At 42.8% G+C, this 26,099-nt stretch overlaps 3 protein-coding genes across 4 annotated transcripts; all 3 read left to right on the top strand.

The window, feature by feature from the left end:
• Window positions 1–7,328: 7,328 nt before the first annotated feature.
• Window positions 7,329–8,119, top strand: LOC127760328 (uncharacterized). Its single transcript, XM_052284569.1, has one exon. The coding sequence runs from the start codon at window positions 7,466–7,468 to the stop codon at window positions 7,751–7,753; it is 288 nt and encodes a 95-aa protein (XP_052140529.1). The 5' UTR covers window positions 7,329–7,465; the 3' UTR covers window positions 7,754–8,119.
• A 4,783-nt stretch (window positions 8,120–12,902) lies between these two features.
• LOC127768800 (pentatricopeptide repeat-containing protein At3g58590-like) lies at window positions 12,903–15,690 on the top strand. Its single transcript, XM_052294453.1, has one exon. The coding sequence runs from the start codon at window positions 13,135–13,137 to the stop codon at window positions 15,121–15,123; it is 1,989 nt and encodes a 662-aa protein (XP_052150413.1). The 5' UTR covers window positions 12,903–13,134; the 3' UTR covers window positions 15,124–15,690.
• Window positions 15,691–20,762: 5,072 nt separating this feature from the next.
• Window positions 20,763–25,602, top strand: LOC127758227 (proline-rich extensin-like protein EPR1). Of its 2 annotated transcripts, none has more exons than XM_052283864.1 (3): window positions 20,763–20,997; window positions 22,356–22,625; window positions 23,966–25,602. In XM_052283864.1, the coding sequence occupies exons 1-3, from the start codon at window positions 20,869–20,871 to the stop codon at window positions 25,346–25,348; spliced, it is 1,782 nt and encodes a 593-aa protein (XP_052139824.1). In that variant the 5' UTR covers window positions 20,763–20,868; the 3' UTR covers window positions 25,349–25,602. The 2 variants fall into 2 exon arrangements, with proteins under 2 accessions (XP_052139824.1, XP_052139816.1); XM_052283856.1 differs by having other exon boundaries at window positions 22,353–22,625.
• The last annotated feature ends 497 nt before the right edge of the window (window positions 25,603–26,099 follow it).

Here is a 26,099-nt window from a genome sequence, read left to right as displayed (position 1 = left end):
CTTTTTCTATTAAAAAAAAGCAACTTATGACTAAAGGATCAGACTTTACAACATCGATATGGCGTGGATGCCTATGCTAGAACGACAGCTAAATAAACTACATGCAGGTTTCCTAAAAAAATATTTTAAATCCTGTTTCTCTTATACATTGTGTATTAGAAAAAAACACAATGCAATGTAAAAGTGTTTTTTTAACAATGTACAATGGTTTAATGATTATTATGAAAAGTATGACGTAAAAGAAAATACCCTGATCCCCAAAACTATAGCTACTTATCGTCGGCGTGAGTATTTATCCACTCTAACCGTTGGGGTTTGCTCTGCTAGATCATACTTCATTCTTCCCAAATTGATCATCATATAATGAAATCCAAAATTTCTCAAATTAATCATCATATAACCGCATGGATACGGATTTCATCAGAATACAATTAATATAGCAATGGAGAATGTGTATGCTAAAGGCACTACTAGAAAAACGATTTTTCATGGCATTGGTCTATGATTTTTGCTGGTGGAGAAATGCCAAAACCGCTAGCAAAGTCATAACGAGGGGGTGGGGGGCACCGACCGCCAGCGAAAATGGATCTTCGCTGGCGGCCACGTTATACCGGCTGCTAGCGAAGATATGTTCATTTTCGCTGGCGGTCACTTAGATGCGCCGCCAGAAAAGATGGATAATTTTCGCTGGCGGTTGGGTTATATAGTCCGATAGGAAAGATACAATTATTTATACTGGCGGCCCACTTAAGCAACCGCCAGTGAAAATCGATTTTCGCTAGTGGTAGAACAACCTCCATATTTTAGCACCACCCATGTGTCCTTATCCACCCACCTCGGGATTTTGGACTATTTGCCATTCACTTAGATGTAGCATTCCCAAATGCCATCTTCCCAAATAACTTAGACAATTTGCCCCAGGTCCCCACAAACCAGCTCTCCTCTGCCATTTTACACCCAATTTTAGGTCCCACGGCTGTCACATCACCAACCAAGGTGGCACTGAGAGCGTGAAATGTCCATCTTACCCCTGCCCCTCTCACTCATAACACAGCCTCACCACAGATCCCTCTCTTCTCTCGTTTTCAGTCGACCTGGTCTCACTCCTGCGGCGGCGGCGGCGGCGGCGCTGTCGATTCACCGGCGACGGAGCTGCGACAGCCAACGAGGTGTGAGATAAATCCGTTTCCCCCTTCTCTTTTTCAGTTTGGCAACAATTTGTCTCAGATTTGGTTGTTTTTGTTGCAGATTGGATTGTCTAGGGTTTGGATTTTGGGGGTTATGGCTCCATCTGAGTGCCCGCCGGGGTAAGGCACAAATCCCATCCTTTATTTCCATGTATTTTTTCTATGGCTTCCTAGTATAGCTAGGGCATGTACATGCATGGTATACGCATACGGCAAGTCTGTCCACAACATATACATCGATCTGTACACGCATACGGCAAGGGTGCAAGGTAGCAGCATACGTGCATGCACTAGTCCACATGCTGATTCATCAAGGTGCACTAGTCCACATGCTGATTCATCAAGGTCACAAGTTGGTGCATAATGTGAGGGTTACTAATTCATCTGTTTGGATTAATAATAAAGGTCACATGTTGATTGGTCATTGATCATCAAGATCACAAGTTGGCCACAAGACATCACTGATAATACTAGTGTGCAAATGACTATTTTTATGTATGTGTACCGGTTTGACCATGCTATGTATTAGCATTGAATTATTTTTCATTGATTAACTTTGTACTATTTGGTATGTTCACATTAATTCATATATAATAATGGATCAAAATAATATTTTACTTCTATTTCAGTCATCAGCCTTATGTTTTTTTCCCATGTGCACCACATAAATTTTAATCCTGTGTTCGCCACTGTTAGATACAAAGCTTAACTCCATGTTTTTTTCCCTTATGTTTCTTTACCGCGGGTAGGTTTGATCGTCATACTGCGTTTAGTATAAACGTTAGAATCCCCCCATATGATGCTAAGATGGATGATGGGTCAGAGCTGCCAATGGAGGGGCAAGAGCACTCATGGTGGGTGAATGGTGTAGTTAGCATGGACCGTATGGTTGAGGATTTAAAGAGCCAAATCATCTGGGGTAGTAGGCAGAAACCTATTTTCTATGGAACTGACCATAGGACATGTGAAACTATTGAGATTTCAAGCAATTTGGTGCTCATTTCTCAATTCATTGATAGATTTGATACCAAGGTGATGAACTTGCTTGTTAATATAATGGACAAATCAGACACTTTAGATGGCTCCAATACTGCTATAGCTGCTATTGATTCTGGCTCTGTAGTGAATGATGATCCTCCTGCTCCTGCTACTCATGCTGCTAGTCCTTACAATGTTGTTGCTCCTGGTGCTGTCAGTGCTTATAATGTTGATGCTCCTAGTGTTGTTGCTCATGGTGGTATTGATTGGGATGAACTAAACATCCAGCCATTGACAGTTGAAGGTGGATCCTGTCATGTTACATTTGATGAGGATGAGATGTTTGACATGCTGGGACTAGGTGGTTCTGATATTGGAGCAGATGAGGCAACAACTAGTCAATTTCCACCAGTTGACCTAGAGCAAGAAATGACAGAAGCAACTATTCCTGTGAATGATGATGTGGGTGTTGAGCCAAACAGGGACTGGGACAGAGATGACCCAATCATGAATGTAGACACTATTTACCCAAAATGGCTGTCAGGAAATATGCCATCAATGAAGAATTTGAGCTTGGCGCTGAGAAGTCTGACCCTACCAGGTTTAGGGGATTCTGTACAGCAGATGGTTGTCAATGGAGGATTGTTGGCAGAACTCAACATGATAAGACTGTCAGGGTATAATCCCTGTTGTTAATTTTTGGGTAACTACTTGTTTTTTTCCTAACTTGCTGCTAACTTGCTTTGTATCGATGTGCAGGTGCAAATAAATGCAGGAAAGCATGATTGTTCCTCTACTAGTAGGGTTCTTGGAAGAATGGCATCACAAGCTTGGGTAGCAGATAGAGCTGCTGCAATTATGAGGAAGAAGCCAAATTGTGGGGCCAAGGAGCTAAAGACCATATTAGAGAAGCGGTACAAGGTACAGATTCCTTACTCCACTGTTTGGAAGGGTAAAGAGAGGGCCATACAAAAGATTTGGGAATTCATGGGATGATAGCTTTGATTCCTTGTATAACTTTAAGGCTGAGATAGAGTTGAGGTGTCTTGGCAGTCGAGTTGAAATTGATACCAAGGAAGTAAATGGTCAAGTTCACTTTGAGAGGTTCTTTTGTTGCTTTGAGCCTTGCATCACAGGTTTCTTGTTAGGATGCAGAAAATACCTTAGCATTGATTCTACGGCCCTCAATGGGAAGTGGAATGGCCATTTGGCAGCATCAAATGCCTTAGATGGGCATAATTGGATGTACCCAATGGCATTTGGGTTCTTTGATGCAGAAACCACTGATAACTGGACTTGGTTCATGGAGCAACTTGCAGTGTGTATTGGACATGTGGAAGACCTGGCAATATGTACATATGCTTGCAAGGGCCTAGAAAATGTAGTTGAGAGGGTTTTTCCTAACTGTGAGAAGAGGGAGTGCTTTAGGCACTTGATGGAAAACTTGACAAAGAGGAAAACTGGTACAGTTTATGGTAACTTGTGGCCAGCTGCTAGAGCTTTTAGGTCTGAGATCTATGACTATCACATGGATAAGGTTTTATCAGCTGATCCTGATGTTGGTGATTGGTTATACAAACATCATAAACTTCTGTGGGCAAGGAGCAAGTTCTCACCAAAGATCAAATGTGACTTCATCACTAATAATGTGGCTGAGTCATGGAATGCATGGATCAAAGAATTCAAGGAACTGCAAGTTGATGCCCTAGCAGATGCAATCAGAGAGAAGACAGCAGCCTTGTGGGCTAAGAGAAGGAAGATTGGAGAAAAACTAGAAGGCAGAAACATTTTACCTGCAATTGTCACACAACTAAAGGCAGCAACTAGAGGTTTAGCCAACATGAGAGTCATGAAGGGAGCGGATGATACAGATGAAGTGACTGAGCTCCATAATAGTGTTGAAGTCTATAGGCATGTTGTGTATCTTGACCAACAGAAATGCACATGTAGGGAGTGGCAGTTAACAGGGAAGCCATTCTCTCATGCTCTTGCAGCTATCTCCAGACAAAGGAATCCAATCATGGATGATTTTGTTGATCCCGTTTTCTCTGTTAGTTGCTTTAGGGCTGCGTATGAAGGTGTCATCCCCTGCATAACTGACAAGTCCCAATGGCCAACAGCGAACAAAGATTTTAAGTTGCAGCCACCAGTGCCCAAGCCTAGAACTGTTCCTAGGCAAAGGAAAAACATGATTCCTTCTTGTCTTAAGAAGGGGAAAGGAAAGATCAGAAGGCAGGTGAAATGCCCAAGATGTGGTGGGCTAGGGCATAGACAGAGAAGCCAAAAGTGTCCTCTTAATGGGACCAAAAAGAGGTAATAATTCTAACATGTTAACTTGTTCTATATTGTCTTAACTTGCTTCAATTATTCATTCCTTTCCTTTCTTAACTTGTTAACTTGTCCTATCTTTATTCACTGTCTTCAACTTGTGTTCTACTTGTGTTTTTTCAGGAAGAGGAAGGCAAAGAATAATGCTACAAAAGCTAGGAAAAAGAAAACTGCTAAGGAAATTGTTGAAACTCCAACAAGATCAAAGGTTGCTAGAGTTCAAGTAGTTAATAGCCCTGCTCGAGTCACTAGGAGGTTAGGATATAAAAGAGACCTTGCTTCTTTTTAATTACATGATCATTATTGTGATGACTGCATAACTAACATCTTTTTTTCTTAGTCAAACAAGGACAACTGGAACACCAACTATTGCTAGAGAAGGATGCTCACAAGATTCACCTGGACCAGTGACAAGGAGGCGCTTGGCTATGACTGAAGCAACACCATCATAGCCACTACCACCAACCAAGAAGAAATTGACTCCAAAGAAAAAATAGAAGAACTGATGTTGCCTTTTTGCTTTTGTTACATGAAACTGGACTCAAGAAAGATGGGGTTATTTATGTATTTAATGGCAGCAAAGACCAATGTTAAGGCCAGCCATGCTTGCTACTAGACGTGCTATGTAGAAATGCAGAAAACAATATTTGAAGCCTATGCTATTTTAGTTCTAAGAAATGTTCCGTTGAATTGCGTTATATACTTGTTATTATGGTGCAATGTGGCTGATATATTTTGTCAGATTGTGCAATTTGGGTTGGGATGGCATGAACGAGGGATTAGAGTGACTGGGATGTCTTAACAGTGCTCCTATGAGAGCAGTTGTTCAATTTTAGTGTCAGTGGCAATTTATGTAATTTTTATGTTAAAACATAACAGTTGAGAAGAGGCAGGGGCAAGATAGACATTTCACGCTCTCAGTGCCACCTTGGTTGGTGATGTGGCAGCCATGGGACTCGAAATTGGGTGTAAAATGGCAGAGGAGAGCTGATTTGTGGGGACCTGGGGCAAATTGTCTAAGTTATTTTGGAAGATGGCATTTGGAAATGCTACATCTAAGTGAATGGCAAATAGTCCAAAATCCACACACCTCTTCAGTAAAAATATCTTCCTCTCCTCTCAGCACCAGATCCAGATCCAGATCCAAATCCTCTCCTCTCCTCCTCACCTCCACAGATCCACTCCTCCCAGGCGTCGGCGTCCTCTCCTCCAGGCGGCATCGGCGGCGGCTCCACCGACGATTCTCGGGCGGCAGCGGCGGCGGCTCTGCCGACGGTTCTCGGGTGGCGGCGGTGACGGCGAAGGGAGGCAACCGTGTGCGGCGGTGACGGAAGGCGGTCGTCGGGGGCCGCGGCGATGGCGACGGGAGGAGGAGTCGTGGGGCGCGACGGCGACTGCAACGGGAGGCGGGGGTGCAGTGACGGCGACGGGAGGAGCTGTTTTGGGGCGCGACGACGACGGGGGGCGCGGCGACGACTGCGATGGGAAGCGGGGGCACGGCGACGGGACGACAACGGTGACAGAGGGCGCGGCGAGCTCCTCCTCCTCCCCCTCCCCCAACCCTTCCCCCTCCCATGGTCTCGCTGGTGAGCCCGGCTTCCTAGATCGGGGCTTGGTACAGCAGAAGAGCTCAGCGGCGGTGATGCTCGGCGACGGGGCTCGCACAACCGGTGCTGCTCGGTCGGCGACGGCGACGACGGCCTCCTTCCTCTCTTCTGTTGATGCTGTTTTTCTTTTTCTTTTTTTCATGTTCAAAATGCTTGTATGCTGTGTTCACTTCCATGTTCAAAATGCTTGTATGCTGTGAACTCTGGATGAGGATTTGAATCGATGCTCGAAAATTTGGAAGTGGATTTGAATATGTACACGCTGCGAAAATCTGATTTTGGGGATATTTTTGGTGTAATTTTTATCGCAGACGGCTGGCTAGGGCTGCGGTTCCGTTTTGATTATTTTTCTTCCAAATTATTTTCGCTGGCGGGTCTCATTACCTGCCGCCAGTGAAACCAAATTTTTGTTGGTGGCCATCCACTGCCAATGAAAATGAGGAACCGCTAGCAAAAAATATGTTTTCGCTAGCAGTCCACATAAGTCAGTTTTCGCTGGCAGCTACCTTACATAGACCGCCAGTGAAAAATGAACTTCTCTAGCGGTTTTTCGCCGCCAGCGCAGATGCTTCATCTTCATTGGCCTTTGCTTTGTGGCAGCTCCAAATACCGCCAGTAAAAACCTAAAATGGCTGCCACGAAATATAGATTTGGTAGTAGTGAGGTGTAATTGACATGGTTTTTTAATTGATACATGCATTATTGGAGAATGTGTGTGCATGGTGTATTGATTGATGTCATTTAAATTATCATTGGTCTTGGTGTATAAGTATATATGATGATTAATTTAGGATGGAGGGGGTATTTTTTGATCCATGCATAAATACGTGCTTACCTAAAAACACACGGATATATTTAGCTTTATGCGTGCATACCCTGCGTATAGCTATTATCATAGTCGGAATACACTTTGGCCGCCGCCCCTAATAAACCGAGGAATACACTTTGGCCGCCGCCCCTAATAAACCGAGAAGACAATTCGTTGTAGCCTCTCTCTCTCTCTCTCTCTCTCTCTCTAATTAGTGGCTGAGCATTTAGAAGAGGTGGCAAAGTTAACATACTTTTGTCTTAATTTGCATGGTTTCTTAGTCAGCTTGCCCTCGACTGTAGAGATCATGTCCGTTACTAGCTTATAGCTACACACGCATCATATCTATCTTACGTGGACGCCACAAGGTTCTATAGGCTATATAAGACGATGCAGGCCTAGATGTGTAGCTCCACACAAACCCATCATCACCTTCAACCTAACGATCGACCTGTACGTAGAACTAGCTTTGTCCCAAACCCAAGTCTCGAGCCCCAGCTAGCTAGAATCCATCAGCTTTAATTTCCTCCCAAAAAGAGGCCATCTCAGCAGGCGACATGGCGGCACGTACGTACCTGGCCGTGTTCGCTTTCTGCGCCATCTTGATGCTTTCTGCCGTGGCGCGCTCGGCCTCGGCCAGGGCTTTGAGAGAACGGGCGCCGGAGGAGGCGGCCGTTGTCGCCGGCCGCGCAGGCGTGGCCGGCATGATGAAGGTGCCCGCCGCGGCGGCCGGCGAGGCTGCAGGGCGGAGGAGCGGCGGCGGCGCGGTCGTCGTCGGCGGCGGCGCGGCGGCGCACGAGTCCAAGCGCCTTAGCCCCGGAGGGCCGGATCCCCAGCACCATTAATCTCTCTCAGTCGTAGGTAGTCGTCGCCTCGTCTGCATCAACACAAATTAAGGAGGTTTTTTTTTTGTATGGTCGTCGATCGCCCAGTGCTGCATGTTTCAGTGTTCGATCTTGCGGTTAATTTTGTTTACCACTTCTGTTTCTTCGTCTTGATTTGTTTCTGTTTTTCGCTTTGTACGGCATGTGTTCTTGTCCATGATCAGACCATGTGTAGTGTAGAACTGTAGAACTCGACTAATTAATCGTTCTGCACTGTATGTTGTCAGATAGATGGACAATATAGACGAGTTCATTTCGATGCATATGCATGCATACCTGTGAAACACCATCGGAAGGGAATAATATAGTGATTTCACTTTGATTTTCTATTTCTAGTACAAATCTACTCGACAAAGCGCACAAGCTTAGTTTTAGTAACATTGATCGGATCCGCTCTGTACGTACCATCATATAGATCAATAAGATCAGCGGTCGGTCAGTGGAGTATGTACTCGTACAAGCTTTTCTCAAGAAACCAACTTAAAAGGACAGTGCTAGAGTTTAAATTGGGCTGCAAATTGAAGCAGCTAAATATAATCATTCGTCAACGATATATATATCCGAGCTAACAATGACACAATTAACATGCATTGACTGTATACATTGAAAATGAACGTACAACACTATATTCCTTTGTGTCATGTGAAAGGAGGGGCTGTTTGGTTGGTGACTAATTTTGCGACAGCTAACCTTAGCTAAAGTGTGATCATGGTAGAAAAAATTATGTCCATGAATTATTATGTCACAAGTGTGGTATGGTTCGAAAAAAAAATAAATGATTTAGGAGTTTAAAGTATAAGAAAGTATGGTAAATCTAAGTTGTGGCCGCGAAATAAATACCTATCTAATAATTATGATATGATTAAGATGTGGCTTGATAAAGTGAAGTAGTGAACTAAACAACCCGACACATTAATAAGCAAATTAATAAAGTATAGGAAGCAATTTATACGCGCAGCTTCAGACTTCGGCTGTGTACGAAGGGATGCACCTGCTGCCAACTTTAGTTATGTGCTGTATAGCTGTAAGGCCAAAAGGCACCGTTCTGCGCATATATATCGCGGCCCCATATGTGCATAGAAAATCGGCATCAATGATGAGCCTATAATATTGCTGCATGCTTGACCATAACGTGAATGTATTTCTTAGTGATGAACTTTTCAGAAGGAAACATTGACATGGCACTAGTCAATGGAGCACTAGGTACAGGCGTACAGCGGCTCATCAAATAAAGACGTGAATATTAAGGAATGGCCTATTATATAAATAATTAGAAGGGGTGAGGCTTCGAATCCATATCGCTCACCACCTTATAAAGCTAGCTGGAAGACCCAGCTCTTTGTACCCTAGCAGCTCATCAAATCGTTGAGTAACTCCAGATAACTTCTCAAGTTTTAGCTAGTGACCAGCAGTCCAATATATATGCTTGAGTAAATCACTAAATGTACTTTCTACTGACAACAAATACTACATCTGTTTTTAAATATATGGTGCTATTGTCTTTTAAACTTGATGTCGCGTTTGATTATTCATTTTATTTGAAGTTTTGTATAAATGTGAGAAATATGATATGAATGCTTGAAATACCTTCACTGACAAAAGTAAGTCATAACAAAATAAATAATACTTACTACATATTTTTTTTAATAAAACTAGGATGGTTACACACAATGTCTAAAAGCCTACAATAAATTGTTGATTGATCTTGGCTAACCAGGCCAAAAACCGGGAAGTGCTCAGTTCACCCAAGCCCACAGGCACAGCTTAGGACGAGTCTCCATGTTCGTGTGCATACGTCCTCTAGTTTTTTTTTTGTTACGTATTCTTCAGGGGTAATTTTACCATCATTCAAAAAATACTGGAAGGTATCACGTTTTCTAGTATAAAATTTAGTAGCAACGTCGTATTACCAAGGCCACCCCATTAAAGAGTTCACTCTTTGGGCTCGAGAACAGAACTGCAATTTACAAAATTCAACAAAGTGATTAAAGTTATTCATCATGATGCCATCATTACAAAGTTTATCATCTATATCTAACAATTAATGCTTCATGTAAATTCTTGTAGCAACGTCGTATTATAAGTATATCATCCAAGAAAACGTGAAATGAAAAGCTCATCTCCGTACGTGTGGCCTTGCAAGATTCGACAGACGATTATCGCAGTAGGTCTAAAAAGAAAGACCTCGACCGATGCCAAGAATAACGGAGGAAAAAAAAAGGTAGCTCTGGACTCACACTGCTCTGACAACAGTCACTCAAGCATTAATTAGTTTCTTGTTTTCAATCAAGGAAAAGAGCATTAACTCTTTGATTAGTCTGCTCTTCTCCTATCTACCGATCGAGGTAAGCATGCAACTTTTCATTTTTGTCATTGCTTGCGACGTGCCTTGTCACGATCTTCTCATTCTATAGGTTCTTAACGAATAGGGTAATCAGAGAGATCAAAAGCTAGTCCATGCCTTAAAAAAAACCCTTTGCGATTAAAAGACCCAAGAACTTTTTGGATATGATATGCCATCGTCAGAAAATTGCTGGTATCTACACAAGTTGCATTGCTTTAACTATTTTTTTCAGGTCTTAAACCAAATTAAATCGATTGTGCTCGATGGATCGAGCTGCCGTACGTCACGGCTAAACCTTTTAATTTTCTGCTCTGTTCATAGTTTCATATGCTTTTCGATGGGGCCTTGGTATCAGACGCAGCCTATCGACGAACAGGTTCATCGAGCGGTTGTTGGGTTGGCCGGTTAGGATGGTGTAATTAAAATACAGGTAGGGTACGTTTAGTTTTGCCTCTTCAGGGTTCAGAAAGCGTAATACTACTAGACTAGAGGTTGACGGTCGACTGAATATTATATGACGTGTGCTAGCCAGAGCTTCGGTCACTAGCTAGCTATTCTGCAAATCGTCGAAGCGATTGGCTTTCTTGTTTCTTATTTTCAATCTCCATTAATTTCATTGGCGGCTGGTGCGCGTGTGTATACTAATCCGGTTTAATTTGGTCTTGCCTTTTTATGTTTCTCTCTTAATTTTTCGCTGAGATTTGGTGGTTGGATCGAGCAATTCAAGATGAGTGCGCAATTAGAATTTTTCCATTGTAGTGATCGAGCAATTCAGATTCAGTGCATTGTACTGGAAATATTCATGAAACCACGCTCCACTCGACCACTCCGGGCTCCCGGAGGCTCCACTAACGATTCTCATGTCAGGATTTCAATTAAAAGTTTGTCATTTCCAATTAAAGGATCACACAATTGATTTAACTTTCAGCTCAAGATTGAATAATCTTTCAGCTAAATTTTGCAATTGTAATTTAAATGGGATGACACGCTTTTTTTTTTCCTAAAATGAGGGAGACAATTAAATCCTTCATTGCACAAAGATTCTTGGAGAGAAACCTTTAAACTCAAATCGTCCATGGTATTAGTTTGAGAAAAGGTCAGTGCAGGCACAGGCCAGAATGCTTACTGTCAAGAGAAGATAAGCAAGGCATGCACCGCCACACCGGCAATATGCAGGCAGTAGGCCTCGATCGGTCTGCCGGCCACCAGAAATTAAAGATACTACTAATTAATCAATACTCTGGCTAGCATGTTATTGATATTCTAGTATAGTTAGCTAATGCTAATGATCCAAGTCAGACATGATCATGGTCCAACGCAGCAGATGCATTGCATATGCATGAGGAGAAACGCCAATGCCTTATCAACTGGTACCTACCGCTAACGATTCCAACATTGCCGCGGCCGGCCGCCGCCCTGTACCTTCCATGTCGGCCAAAAGAACACTTAGTATATATATATCAAGCAAAAGGAGATCGATCGATCGGTCAGTTCATGGATGGGCTATATATCGGTCAGTTCATGGATCGGTCAGTTCAGGGATGTTTGGTACACTTATATGGATTTGAAGGCAACTCCAAGGGATCCACACCCTGCTCTGGATCCCCTGGAGTTGGGTATAACTCTACCAAGTAGAGTTGGTCAAATCTATACCATCCATTGTTTTCTATGGCTAAGATCATGCCTCATTAAATTTACCTAATAAATTAACTCCTCAACATTAATGGTTATAGCTTGAGAGGAAAATTAGTTTTTTCAACGCGCGCTTCCTCTATTTTGATTATGTTCTCAACAAAAAATTAAGTGAAAAACTTTTTGTTCTTAATAACCACATACAGTCGATCAACTCTAAGCAGCAGTATATACCAACACAGTGTTTTCATATATATGCAACAGCGAACCATATCAATATTGATATGTATAATTTTTTAATAAAATAGATGAAGTATGAAATTCTTGTATTAATTCTACAATTCTACAGTAAAAAAAAATCTTGTGACATGTCGTTGATGCAAGTTTATTTGTTGCACGGTTAATTACTTGTTTTAAGTATATATTAATGTTAACATGACTTAATCTTAGCCGTTGAGGTACACGGAATGGCACAAATTATGGCAACTCCACCTGATAGAGTTGTAGCCAACTCTAGGGGATCTGGACCCCGCCTAGCTAGCTATACTATAAGCGTTCACTTTGATACCATTTTTAACCTTACCAAATTTCAATAAAGTTTTCAAAATATGGCTATATTTAGTTTGCTGCCAAATTTTAGTAACTATATAAGAAATCCTGCCAAAATTTTGACAACTATACCAAAATTTTAGTAATGCCAAAATTTAGTAAGGTTTTTTTTCATCAAAGTGAACCGGCCCTATATTATCCAGGGCGGCATTTTATAGTACACTAAGTCTGCATGTGGTACATATGTCCAAGAATTCGAGATACTGATGATCGATTAAAATGCTAACCCGGATATGACGAAGATACTGAAGATCATTTAAAATGCTCTGCGCAATATGGTGACAGATAAAGAGAAAATATGCAAATATCATCAGATATGCAATGCAAAAAAAAAACGTTTTTTATGTTGCAAATTGCAGGAAAACTGGCCCGGTCTATCATGACGCACAGCCTGCTCAGCGGAAGCCGTCGCGCGCTTTCCTTGCAGTTTCGGCCCGATGCACCGCCACGCGTATTTCCGGCCCAAACCAGCCCAACTGCAAGCGCGCTCGGGCAGATACCCCCCGGTGAGGAGCCCATCGCAACGTCGCCGCGCGCTCGTTTGCGATTCTTCCTTCCCCTCTTCTGCCGCTGCTGCCACGCGCCGCCTCGACGCCGCCCCGCCTGCTGCGGCGCCGCCGGTCGCCGGGGCGCGCGATTAGCTGTGCGCACCGCGAGCATCTCGTGCCCGTGACGGCACGCCTTTGGCCTTCGCCGGCGCGCCAGGAGTGACACGCCGCTGTCCCCCCCATGCCGCACCCGGCACCCGCTCGACGGAATGCCGAGCCCGAGTCCGAGCGCGCCGCCCTCCGCTTCCCTCTTCAACTCCCTCATCGCGTCCCGCGCCCGCGCCGGCCGTGCCGCCGAGGGCTTTGCGCTCCTCGCGCGCATGCTCGCCGCGGGCGTCGCCCCGACGGCGTTCACCTTCGCGCCGATCCTCTCCTCGCCTTCGGCCGACGCCCGCTGCGCGGCGCAGCTGCACCCTCACATCCTCAAGAGCGGGCTGCTCCACAGCGACCCCTACTCCGGGACATCGCTGGTGGGGTTCTTTGGGCGGAATGGCCGGTTTGATGATGCACTCAGGTTGTTCGGCGAAATGCCTGTGCGGAGCGTCGTCACCTGGAACTGTCTCATCTCTTCGTTTGCGCAGCATGGACGTGCCTGCGATGCTGTGATCTGGTTCAGGGCGCTGGTTCGAAGCGGTAACAGCGTGTCTGATGGCTCTCTTGTGGCAGTACTTCCTGCTTTTGGCACACCAGAGCAAGTTCATGGGCTTGTGAAGAAAATTGCGATAGATTCCTTCTCAACAGTTGCAAACTCATTGCTGAATTCATACTGTACTCACAGTTCCACGTCTTTGGCAGAGAATCTGTTTAGTGAGTTCATGTTCAGAGACGTGGTTTCTTGGAATACAATGATCATTGCCTTCGCTAGGAGAAGCTTGCCTCAGAGAGCCCTTGAATTTTTCTGGATGATGGAAGGTTGGAGTGTTTTGCCCAATGAAATAACATTTAGCAGTGTAATTTATGCCTGCACCAGTATAAAAGGACATGAACATGGGAAGTCCATTCATGCAAAAGTTATCAAACACAATCTCAATACGAGACCATTTGTGAACACTTCACTGTTTGATTTCTATTCAAAATGTGGTTGTACGAAGGATGCTCACAAAGTTCTTGAAGCTTCTGAGGATAGCACCACACGTTGGAATGGACTGATTTCTTGTCACTCAGATACTGATGTTCCAACGTCGTTTTTTATTCTGAGAGAGATGTTGCGATCTGGTGTTATGCCAAACGAGGTTAGTTTGTCTTCTTTGCTCAAGGACCCATCAGTATTCGATCTGTTGCAGATTCACTCGTTGGTAACAAGATTGGGTTACGACGGCTATGACTATGTCTCAAGTGCCATTATATCTTCATATGCTTCACATGAAATGGTTTCTGATGCTTTGGCTTATGGGGGTATGTTAGATCCTGACTCCTGTGCTGTCTCCATGAATGTTTTAGCTGGGGTATATAACAGAGTCCGCATGTATGACGAAGCGAAGAAGCTACTTTTACATCAGGGATGTAATGACACTGTTTCATGGAGCATACTTATCACTGCTTGTGCAAGGAATGGTGATTATGCTGAAGCTCTTAAATTTTTCGAACTGATGAGAATTTTGGGGCATCATTTTGATAGCTATGTATCTGTGAGCCTGCTAAGCATTTGTACAAAGTCTAATAGCCTTGTTCTTGGTAGGTTGCTTCATGGGCTTATCATCAAGACCAATTCTGGTTGCTTAGATACTTATGTTCATAATATGTTGCTAGATATGTATGCTAAGTGCGGTAGAATTGAAGAATGTCTGAAAGCCTTTAAGGAAATGGAAGATAGGAACATTATCTCCTGGACAGCTATAATTTCTGGCCTTGCACTTAATGGTTTTTCTCGTAAGGCCCTGGCATGGTTTAAAGCCATGGAAGAGGATGGCTTCAAACCTGACAAGGTAGCAATTACAGCAGTCCTTTCAGCTTGTAGGCATGGTGGACTGGTGCATGAAGGAATGAATATATTCAGACATATGAAGTCTGAATATTCAATCGAGCCTGAGATGGAGCATTACATTTGTGTGGTGGACATGCTATGCAAGTGTGGTCATTTGAAGGAAGCTGAGGTTGTGATTAGAGGCATGCCATTCCAACCAAGTGCTGTCGTATGGCGCACATTCCTCCAAGGTTGCCAGACATACGGTATGATAGATACTCAAGTACTTAGCTAGCAAATCTGTCATACAAAGTTTGGTTATTTAAAGGAAGCTGAAATTGTTTGTAAAGGCATGCATTTCCAACCAAGGCCTGTCATATGGTCACATTTCTCCAAGGTTGCCAAACAGATTCACAAATATTTAGCTAGCAATGTTTCAGGTGAAGTTGCATTTGATAAACAATGGAGGTGCGCCTTTTCTTTTTTACATTGACTCGCCAGTTTACCGTATATCACTTCAACATTTGGATCATGGTGGATATCAAATTAGTTTTGGTTGATCCTGTACAAAATAGTTAGTTTCGTCTGTCCTGCAGATTCTTTGTTTATATGATCTTGTAATAGATGGTACATAACTACTAGGCATCTTCATTGATCACTCTGCTTCTGTTCCCTGCATCTGCTATGCAAATGAAAATGAGAAGTACTGAGTTGGAAATATCCTAAGCGATCGTTCAGTCACTTATATTCAGGTAATAGATGTAAGGTTAAAAAAAAAAAGAATAACGTCATCGCTTAAGGTTCTAGGTGGATCAATATTTTTACTATTATCTGAAAAAGGTTGCTTTCATCCAGAAAGTGGCAAAAGGTGTGGTGTAAAAGGAACAGCATTGTCGCTTTCGAAACAGATTGCATCTAGTCACTTAACACAGTATGTAGAAAGATTGTTGACTGGAATGATTTCAGTAACTTTTTCCTCTATATTACCATGGAATCTGCTGATTGTGACGTACAACCGACTCAGTTAATTAATATGGCTTCTCTGGTGCGAGTATTTCATCGTGAGATTATTTCATGGTTTTGACGGAATAAAGAGAATTCCTAATTTTTGTCAGTAACCATATGTTTTGACTTTTTGAGGGACGAAGTTACGGATGGATCACTCCATTTCGTATCTCAAACCAAGCAAGTCATACAGGATCGAATTGAAGTCAAATGACCGTATCATTTCTCAGCTAAACAGACACTTAGAACCCGAAACGTGGACTCTGTGTTAACAATCAAGTGGTTCTTATTTGTAATCTCTTGGGTTTGATTTCGACCATTTATCTTATAAAATTCTGCAAGCTGCCTTCTTGCATTATGAGGAGGTCAGACAGCCGTTACATGCAGAGGATGTGGCTAATCGGTTGCAAAGATATAAAGAGCAAATCTGCAACCGAAACATTAACTAACCTTTCGAGGTACTACAGCCTTTTGACGAAGCAGGCACATAGATGAGCAAAATGACATATTGACATATAAATTACATCCAAGCATTGGATTTTATTGGCTACTCGTTTTCCTTTCCACTAAGCACTGTCTACATAGCTACGTAGCGGGCTCGTATACTAATGGTTGGTGATCGAGCATATTTGTTTTGATGCTACAAAGTGATTTGGTCAAAGAATTCTTTTGAATTTTCATATTTTACAATTGCCTTCCATATTACCTATTGTAATGTCTGGTGGCACTAAAAGGTATGGATATCAGTAGCTTCGTATCAAAGTCGAGATTGCAAATGTTGATAGCCAGGGGACCCAGTAATACTGAATGCAGGATTGCAATTCTGAACCAGATTGATTCGCCTTTGGTTTCAGCTCAATATCTCATGCTGTACTTAGGAATTTATCCAGGTAATTTGGCGCCGTACGTGCTGGCGGTACTGCATTCGGCGCATAGCCAGTTCAGCTGCACTACTAGTCTTGTCCTTGGCTTTGATTCTACTCAATGTTTACTGTGTGTTTAATTAATTTCTTCCATCTTACCTGTGACATTTGTGAATCGACAACTCCAAGCACTCGTTGTCTAGGATGCCTAGCTAGCTGACAGTTTCATCCAACAGCAACCTACATGTAGTACAGCCATTGCAATTAGCATACCTCACACTCTAATGCCTAATGCAAAAGCCAAAAGGGGATATATATATCCTCCTCGTCGCAGAAAGTGGCAATGGTGTGCATCATGGTACTGATCTATTACTAGTAGCAGCACCAGCAATTGTGGTGGTGGTGGCCAGTGGCCACTCGGACGAGGCCAGAAGAAAGGCTACGTAGAATGCGCCAATGCGGTGGTAGTTGAGATTAGTACCGAACTTATCCAAGAAAACGCCCCCCGGCCGGCGCCCTTTGGCCCCCACACTTATATGTTTCTTTTGTAACCGTCGCTGCACTAGTTCCACCATCTCCTCTACACCCCCTATATAAACACACCTCGCGCCGGCACCTGGCCATGACAACAGAAACGAACCTAAGCTAGCTAGCTATAGCTCATCCACACACACACACACACACACACACGTACGTACGGTGAATAATTTCATCGATCAATTGAGATATGGCTATTCGTAGTCGCGTCTGCATTGTGCTCTGCCTGGTCTTGGTGGTCGTCGTGGGGCTCGCGGCCACGCAGGCCGAGGCGGCCCGTGCCTTGGCAGAGTACGCCGCTCCGCCGGGCGGCGACTACGACGACGACGTGGCTGGCGGCGGCGGCGGCGGCGGATTTGGTATCCGTGGACGTCGTCGGCCGGGGAGGTGGAACGTGAGGAGCCTACAGGGCGGCAAGCGGGAAGTGCCGGGCGGCCCGGACCCTCAGCACCATTACTAGACGACGATCCGATATATATATCGAGCATTATTCGTGAAATAATCTCGTCTGAGGCTATTATGATCTCAAAGAAATAATCTCTCTGAGAGGCTTAGGTTGATCGAGTGGTGCTCAATAGTTGTACTACTAAACCCTTGTAACTAAGGGTGGCAGCAGGTAGCAAGCAACTTGTGTAGCGGCCGGGTTATTCTTTTGGCAGCAAATAATGTTTTCTCTGCAGCTAGCTATATATATCATCGTAGCATATCCATCCGGCCATCCGGGGAGTAGTAGCCATGCATATGTATACGTACGCTAGCCGCTGCAGCTATCTAGCATATATATTTTGTATATGCTGTAGTTTGAATTGTATTGTTATTACCAACATTGTTGTGACAAAGCTAGCTTCAGCAAATATTTATATATGAATTACGAACGAATGTCAAATGCTAATTGCTGCTTTCGATGTCCCTGCATTGCTACTTTACCATCGAAGATTTGCCAATCCGAATATAATCATCCGTACGGGTGACACATATATATACACGACACCGAGCATGTGGCCATATAAAGGTTCCTTTTAGAAAACTTTTCCATCAAAAATTAAGAAAAATATGCGCAACTTTACATAGGTCATGAATCATGATTGTGCCACATTGCAAATAATTAACAAATGGACGACCAGCACGTCATCTGACTGAGAAAAGGGATGAGAAATAATGGCTAGCTCGGTGGAAAAGGCTCTTGTCAAGATCAAAGGGAGAGCGTATAGCTTCTTCGGTCAAAACGTTCTGGCCCTGTTTGGTACAGCTCCAACTTCTAGATTTAGCTCCAGGCATTGAGTTTGAAGTGAAGTTGTAGAGCTACCTAAACCCAGCTCCACAACTCTAGTACATTTTGTGAGAGGACTCTACCCAACTCTACTCCCAGTTTTGGTGGAGCTGTTTGGCTGAGCTCCAGCTCTAGAAAGGATGGAACTAGAGCTAGAGCTGTGCCAAACAGGCCCGCCTCGTCGCCGTCGTTGTAGCCTACCAGCAAAACGGCTCGCAGAAGGCCATGACGCGGGCCATTGTTACGGCCTAATGGTTGTGGGCTTCTTCTGCGATGAGGCCCTTCGGGCTTAAATCAGTTAACGTCGTTTCGGACTTTCGATTTGCCACGGAAGGCCTTGCTTCGGCCCAATTTATGGATGTTAGCCTGTGAGCTGACAGTCTTCCGTCTTTCACTAACTTAAAAAACATATCCGTGCGTTGTAACGATAAATATTATTTTATTTGTATTATTGTTAGCAAAAGTATATGGGATTTTTTTTATTTTGATAGTATTGATATCTAGTTAGGAACTCTTATTGGGATGATAGATATATCGTGTACGTTGTTATCTTATGGGATAGCGAGAATTGTGAAGCATACAGGAGTCTGACTCTCGTCCCAAGTTAACATGAATTTCTTACACGACTCCTTCTGTATTTTCAAAAGCGAAAGAACTTAAAAACCAACTCAAATACGAACGACATACCAAAGAATCAGCGGAAGCATCTTCAATTTTTATAGTAACTAGAAAAAAATGTTCGTGCATTGCAATGGTTGAAGGCTATTTTAATTTTATTATTGTTATATGGTTTAGTTAAGGTGAAATTCACCATGGGTATTCACTTGGATATATATTTTTTTAGAAAATCATGAATTGCAGTTAGGAGTCCGATCGTCTCAAGTAATCTGCTTGGATATATATTTTTTCAGAAAATCTAAACATGAGCTGCAATTAGGAGTCTGATTGTCTTAATTTAGCATGCGAGTTTTTTTTAAAGAAATCATTTTGTATTTTCCAAAGCGAACAAACTTAAAAACCGACTCAAATAAGTATATGTATTTCCAAAAGCGAATGAACTTAAAAACCGACTCATATATAGATGACGTACCAAGGTACTGGCAAAAACATCTTCATTTTTTATAATAGTAGAGATAGAGATGGAAGGAATAAGTTCACTTTGTCTCCCTTAACTAGTGGTCGTATTGGATTCGTATCCTTGAACCACAATACTGGATATCCCAAAGTTATATAACAATAGTAACAATAGTGATAAACTCTAAAATATATTTATATTTTGTATATCTAACCGTGAAGCCAATACCTATATTACAATTGAGCGGTTACCTAAACTATGTTGGTGTTATAAATACAGTTGAGTTGAGCAGTTACCTGAACTCTGTTGGTGTTATCATGTTGGTGTTATCACTTGATAAAACCAACAGAGTGGTAACCGCTCAACTGTAGTATAGGTATTGGCTTCACCGTTATATATATATATATATAATATAAATAGATTTTCTTTAAAAATAACGGTAAGTGAATATCTGTACTTAGCATGAATATACAACTGATTTTTATAGACTGATTGGACGATTGTAAACATTTGCAGAGAAAACAATGATTATACCCTTATGTCTTGTTTAGTTACCAAATTTTTTTTTCAAAAACATCACATCGAATCTTTAAACACATACATAGAACATTAAATATAGATAAGATGAAAAACTAATTGCACAGTTAGGGGAGAAATCGCGAGACGAATCTTTTGAGCCTAATTAGTCCATGATTAGCGATAAGTGCTACAATAACCCACATGTGCTAATGACGGATTAATTAGGCTGAATAAATTCGTCAAGCAGTTTCCAGGCGAGTTATGAAATTATTTTTTTCATTCGTATCCGAAAAACCTTCCGACATTTGGTTAAACGTCCGATGTGACACCCAAAAATTTTCTTTTCCAACTAAGGCCGAGTTTAGTTCCAAATTTTTCAACAAACTTTCAACTTTTTCATCACATTAAAACTTTTTTATACATAAATTTTCAATTTTTTTCATCACATTATTTCAATTTCATCTAAACTTTCAATTTTAACGTGAGCTAAGAAAACAATACCGAAGGATAGAATTTCTCCAACAGAGGCGCTGCAGGTTTCCGTCAATGTGAGCGTCCATCTAACAAGCAACCGGGACGGCGACGCCTTTGCTTAATTAACACCCCAGGCGGCCGCAGACCAAACCGACCACCAAGTCGTCATCCTCCTCCCTCCTCTTCTTTCCTTCCAGTGCCAATCAACCCAACCCCCGCTTCCCTCCCCCCCTCCCCTCCCTTTCCTTCCCCTCCAAGGAAGCTACCCACGTCTCGCCTAAACCCTAGCGCGCCGCGATGTCCGGCTCCGGCGTCCCCGCCGGCCGCGGCTCCCGCAGCTTCGACTTCGGCGCCGACGACGTGCTCTGCTCCTACGACGACTTCGCCGCCCCCTCCGAGCCCAAGCGCCCTGATCCGGCCGACAAGGTATTACTTCCTCCCCCCCCCCCCCCCCCCCCCCCCCCCCGCCCTCTCTCGGCGGCAACCCACCTTTGATCCCTCGTGAATCGTGGTGCGTGATGATCGCGTGCAGAGCTCTGACCGAGGCTTATTGCCGCACGATTTCGCCTCAGCGGTGTCGTATTCCCGTGAATCTATTCGTTCAACTGAATAGTGTGGAAACGGTCCGATGAAAATTGGCTGAACAGCACTGAATAGTTTCAGTTTTTTTTTTTGCCCAATTGTAACGTTCACATCGATTTGGTTATAGGCTCGTTGGTACTATGCAGCCATCGCTTGCTATTTCATTTTCTTCCTGACGAATGTGTTATTCCAGCTATGCCTATCTGTTGTAATTCAGAGAATATCATGGATTTATTTTATTGTGTGCATCAAGGTTTATATGGTACCTGCTATACTTGGGATTTTCAGGTCTTATTTTGATTAAACCCACACTGAATTCCTGATGTGCAGTGTAGGTTTGTCTTGAATGGTCAATATAGGCTGGAGATAGTCAATGAGAAATTCATTTAATAAGCTATCAATTGAAATATTCAGTGGGTTATTTCTGTGAGGGCCACTGCACGAGAGAGAAAGATGCCTATAGGATATAGTTTTCAGATAATTTTTTCTGACATTCTGTTGAATAAGATTTATGCAAGTCATGACTATTTGATTCACACGTAACATTAATACTGCCTATAGTTTTCATGTTCAGTAAAATTTTTGTTACATATAAATTAGTGACCATGTGTCCAGGACATTGCTATTCTAGGTAAGGAACACAATCTAATGTTTAGAGAAAAGGTGGATTGACGTTGATTTTGTACTTGATAAGTTTACCTATATGTTCAGTCTGTTTAGGGATTATTGTCTTGCTTATCTATTTGTTCAGTCCATTTATGTTTAGAGATTATTGTCTTTATGGGTGAATGTTGAAAGTCCATTATAGCATTCTGGAAACTTCTGATGACACCCTTGGTGTTGCTGGAGGATGGTATTCTATGTTCTAACAGGTGAAATATAAATAATCACCTGTGGGTTGGTGTGTTTTGGGATGTGTTCTTGGTAGGAGGGACTCCTTGATCCCTCCTATGTAAATATTTCTTTCTTCTTAATGAAATGAAGCGCAGTTCTCCTACATCGTCCAAAATTATATAAATAATCAAATTAGGCTATTACTGACATAGTTGGAGAGAGCATTACAAAAATCTGATGTATTTGTTTCTTAAAAAATGAAATTTGTCAAAGATATCTGCATTTTTACAAGCAAAATTAATTTAATGATTATAATAGTAGAAATCCTTGTGTTATATTCATCCCTCATTCTTGTACTTGTGCAGCAGGACTTTCACGACAGTAGATTGGGGAGACCATTTGGAAAAGCTTATGAACAAGAGAGTTACGGCAAGGAGGATGTACTTTTTGCTGTTGAGAAGTGCATGAAGAAATATGCTGATAATTTGCTGCGATCGCTTGAGGGAATTACTAATCGTCTTTCACAACTGGAGATCTATTGCTATAAGCTTGAGAGATCCATGGGTGAACTTCGAAGTGATGTGCTCCGTGATGAGACTGATCAAAGATTGAAGTCTCTTGAGAAACATCTTCATGAAGTAAGTAAATCACTATTTTAAGAAAAAATATATTTTGAGACTAGATCCAGTATTTCACATTTTCCACCCTTTCAGTTTCTGCACTGAAGGGGGACAGTTCTTTTGCATCCAGTGTAATTATGATCATGTCATATACTCATCCATATATTATACCCCCTCCATTCCAAAATATGAGCATTTCTGCACGTATTTCAAAATTTATATGCCTATTTGGACATCCCCGCGTGCAGACAAAAATGCTTATATTTTGGAACGGATGGAGTAGCCTTTTGTGTTGATTGACATGTACAGTACATGTTTTCTTTATTTGTTGTGACAACTTACCTTTTCTTTATACTGTGTATGTGATTTTGCTCCTTCGCTTTAAATGCATGCTCCAATTCTTATATGTATTTAAAATACCATCTAGTGAATACATAGGGAAATATTAGGCTTATGTATGTTTAGCCTAGAGGCCCTAATCTCCTAAGTTGTTGTGGTTTTTGTGGGCTATGGTTCTTTAGTATTTTGGGCTGTGATTATTGTTTTTTTCCTTTGAACAAAAAGTACACCATTTCCAATCTCTAAGAAATGTGATGGTGCTATACCACCGTCCCTTTCAGACAAAGGGAGAGATGTCTTCCTGGTCTCTCAAAGGCTGCTCCCTACTGACCTGCTCAGAGGTTAATGCACATAAATGTCCTTCTTGTTTTGTACTTTCTTCTGATAAACTAGTCTTGTTGCCTGTTGTGCACTCGAAGCCTGGAATCCACTCTTGAATATACTCAGTATGTCTAATGTATACCCTGTGACTCAACCAGGATTGGCAACACTCCTCTGTATTTAAATTGGCAACTGTGGTTGATAAATAAGTGATCCCTGTGATGGATCTGTTCTAACATCTTATAAGTTCAGAGTGCACAAATGCTAAGGGTATACATCATCTCATATGTTCCATGCCAGACATGCATCTGTTGAGCCATAATGGCCATTTGGAGTCTTAGGTGCTACCACGAGCTTCAAGATGACACTTATTTAGAATTTGGAGATTAAGGCCTGACCACAAACTTCGAGTATTTCAAAACATTTAAGTATAGTTCATTCTTGGTATTCATCGAGATTGTCCTGCAGTCTAAAATGACATGCACGTTGCAAAACATTTTGGCTATCACAGAGCTGTTGATGGGCACATGACCGTATCCAAGTTCAGAAGATGTGACAATTTATTATTAACCAACAATTCAATCTCCAAATGTTTAATTTCTTTACTGTTTATGTACTGTATTTTATATCTTTGAGCATTAATTCTCTGTTGAGAAGTTTTCAAGTTTCAACTCTAATCAAATTTTCAAATGATGCAGGTGCACAGATCTATTCAAATCCTTAGGGACAAGCAAGAGTTAGCTGAAACTCAGAAGGAATTAGCCAAATTTCAACTTACACATGACACATCTAAAAAGAAGGAAGATATGCCAACACCATCTTTCCCTGAGCAAAAGACGCTTGAAGAAAAGGCAGATGCACCTGGTCAGCAGCTGGCGATTGTTTTGCCTCATCAGGTGAACTCATCCCTTGCACCTAGAGCTTCTCAACCAGTCCAACAGTACAAAGATCAGACAGTGCAGCAGCCACCTAGCTCTTCTGTACCACAGCAGGACCGTTATGTTCTTAGCCAAGCCATTGTTTACTACCCACAGCGTCAAGCTCCAGGCATTCAGGATACACAGGGGCAGCAAGTACAACCAGAGGTGCAGTACTTGCCAGTAAGGTCTTCAGCAACGCAAGATGTTCCTGTCCATGCTTCATCTCAACAGTCTCAGGCAGCAAATCAAACCCAGCCTCAGTCTTTCCCTCCCTACCAGCAGCAGTGGCCCCAGCAATCTTCCCAGCCGGCTCCTGCACCAGTGGCCCAGCCACAGCCGACTTTCTCGCAGCCATTTCCTCCACCTGTGCAGCAGCCCCAATTATCTAATACTCAGCAGTTTCCTCCACAACCAATGCAGCAGCCCCAACTATCTAACACTCAGCAGTTTGCTCCTCAACCAGTGCAGCAGCCTAATGCTCAACAGTTTCCTCCGCCACCAGTGCAACCGCAGCAATCTAACCCTCAGCTTCCTCCTCAGGCAATGCAACCACAACATCCTCCTGTACAAAATCAGATGAGGCCTCAAACTCCACCAAACTACCCTCATTATCAACCCCACCAGTCCTTGAACCCTCCCCCTGAAACTCTACCTGGCAGCATGGCTATGCAAGGACCATACAACACGGTTGCTCCGGCAGCGGGGAGCCGTTCTGAAGTGCCATATTCATACGGAGGACCTGGCATGCCACCACCGCAGCACAACATGCAAAGGCAGCAGCTACCTCCTCCAAGCCAGGGCTCTTTCGGACCTCCAAGTAAGGGGGGCTATGCCGGCCCGCCACAATATGCGCCGCAGGGCAGCTCACATGGCTACAACACTGCATATGGCTACCCCCCAAGTGGTCCTTCAGCAGCCCAGGCACCTCAGATGCCTCCAGCTCCAGGTAATGTTGGTATGAGTCACCCAGGTTCGCATCAGATGATGCGCGGCCATCCTTATGGGGAAATGATTGAGAAGGCAATCACCATGGGATATCCCAGGGAGCAGGTGATGAATGTTATTCAGAGGATGACCGAGAGTGGCCAGCCGATGGATTTCAACACATTGCTGGACCGGTTGAACGAAGCAGGGTCCGGAGCACCCCCTCGTGCGTGGTGATTTCGTCCTGGGTTGGGTTTGGACCTCTCTCCATCCCGGCACGGCGCTCATACGTGTGCAAAGAGTGGTACTATCGTGTAGTAGTTGAATAAATAAGATTTGAAGTGATGCCATCTGTTGACGTTGCGTATTTGTACGATGTACATATTATACATTGATCTTAATCTTCATGTACTTCCTGCACGTGTACCACCAACTTCTTTGCAATTGGACCATTTCAGCAGATCTGTGCTAATCCAAATTATTGCCAGGTATATTGTCATTTTGCGGTGTGAAATGTCAGGTGATTGTTGCCAGTTGCTACTTGTGTTTTTAAAGTTGCATGTAAATTGTTCCAACTTGATCGAGCATCTTTTACCTGCAGAAGTGCAGAGACGGTATTTTCTGATAGTATATGGGTATTTCCTCTTCTACAGTTTTCACTTTGCTCAATCAAGTTGCGTGACTATGTGACTAATAAAAAAAAAAGTAAATTTCATAAAACTACATGTTTTGTGGTCTAAGTTGAAGAAAACCACGTACACTTTGACACTTGGCATTTAATTATATATATTTTGGTCATGTAGTTTCACAAAACCACACTATCGATGAATGGATTCACTCGCGAGATGATGTGATTGTTTCACATAGGACGAGGACATGGCATCATATTACCCGCCATCAGACAAAATTAACAGGATGCCATGTCCCCATCCTAGATAGAACAACCACGTCATCTCACGGATAAATCCATTCATGGATAGTGTGGTTT

This window comes from Oryza glaberrima, chromosome 1, assembly GCF_000147395.1.
Source record: "Oryza glaberrima chromosome 1, OglaRS2, whole genome shotgun sequence".
Taxonomy (NCBI): Eukaryota; Viridiplantae; Streptophyta; class Magnoliopsida; order Poales; family Poaceae; genus Oryza; species Oryza glaberrima.
The sequence above is the reverse complement of the archived record's forward strand: the minus strand, read 5'-3'. Positions and strand labels throughout refer to the sequence as shown.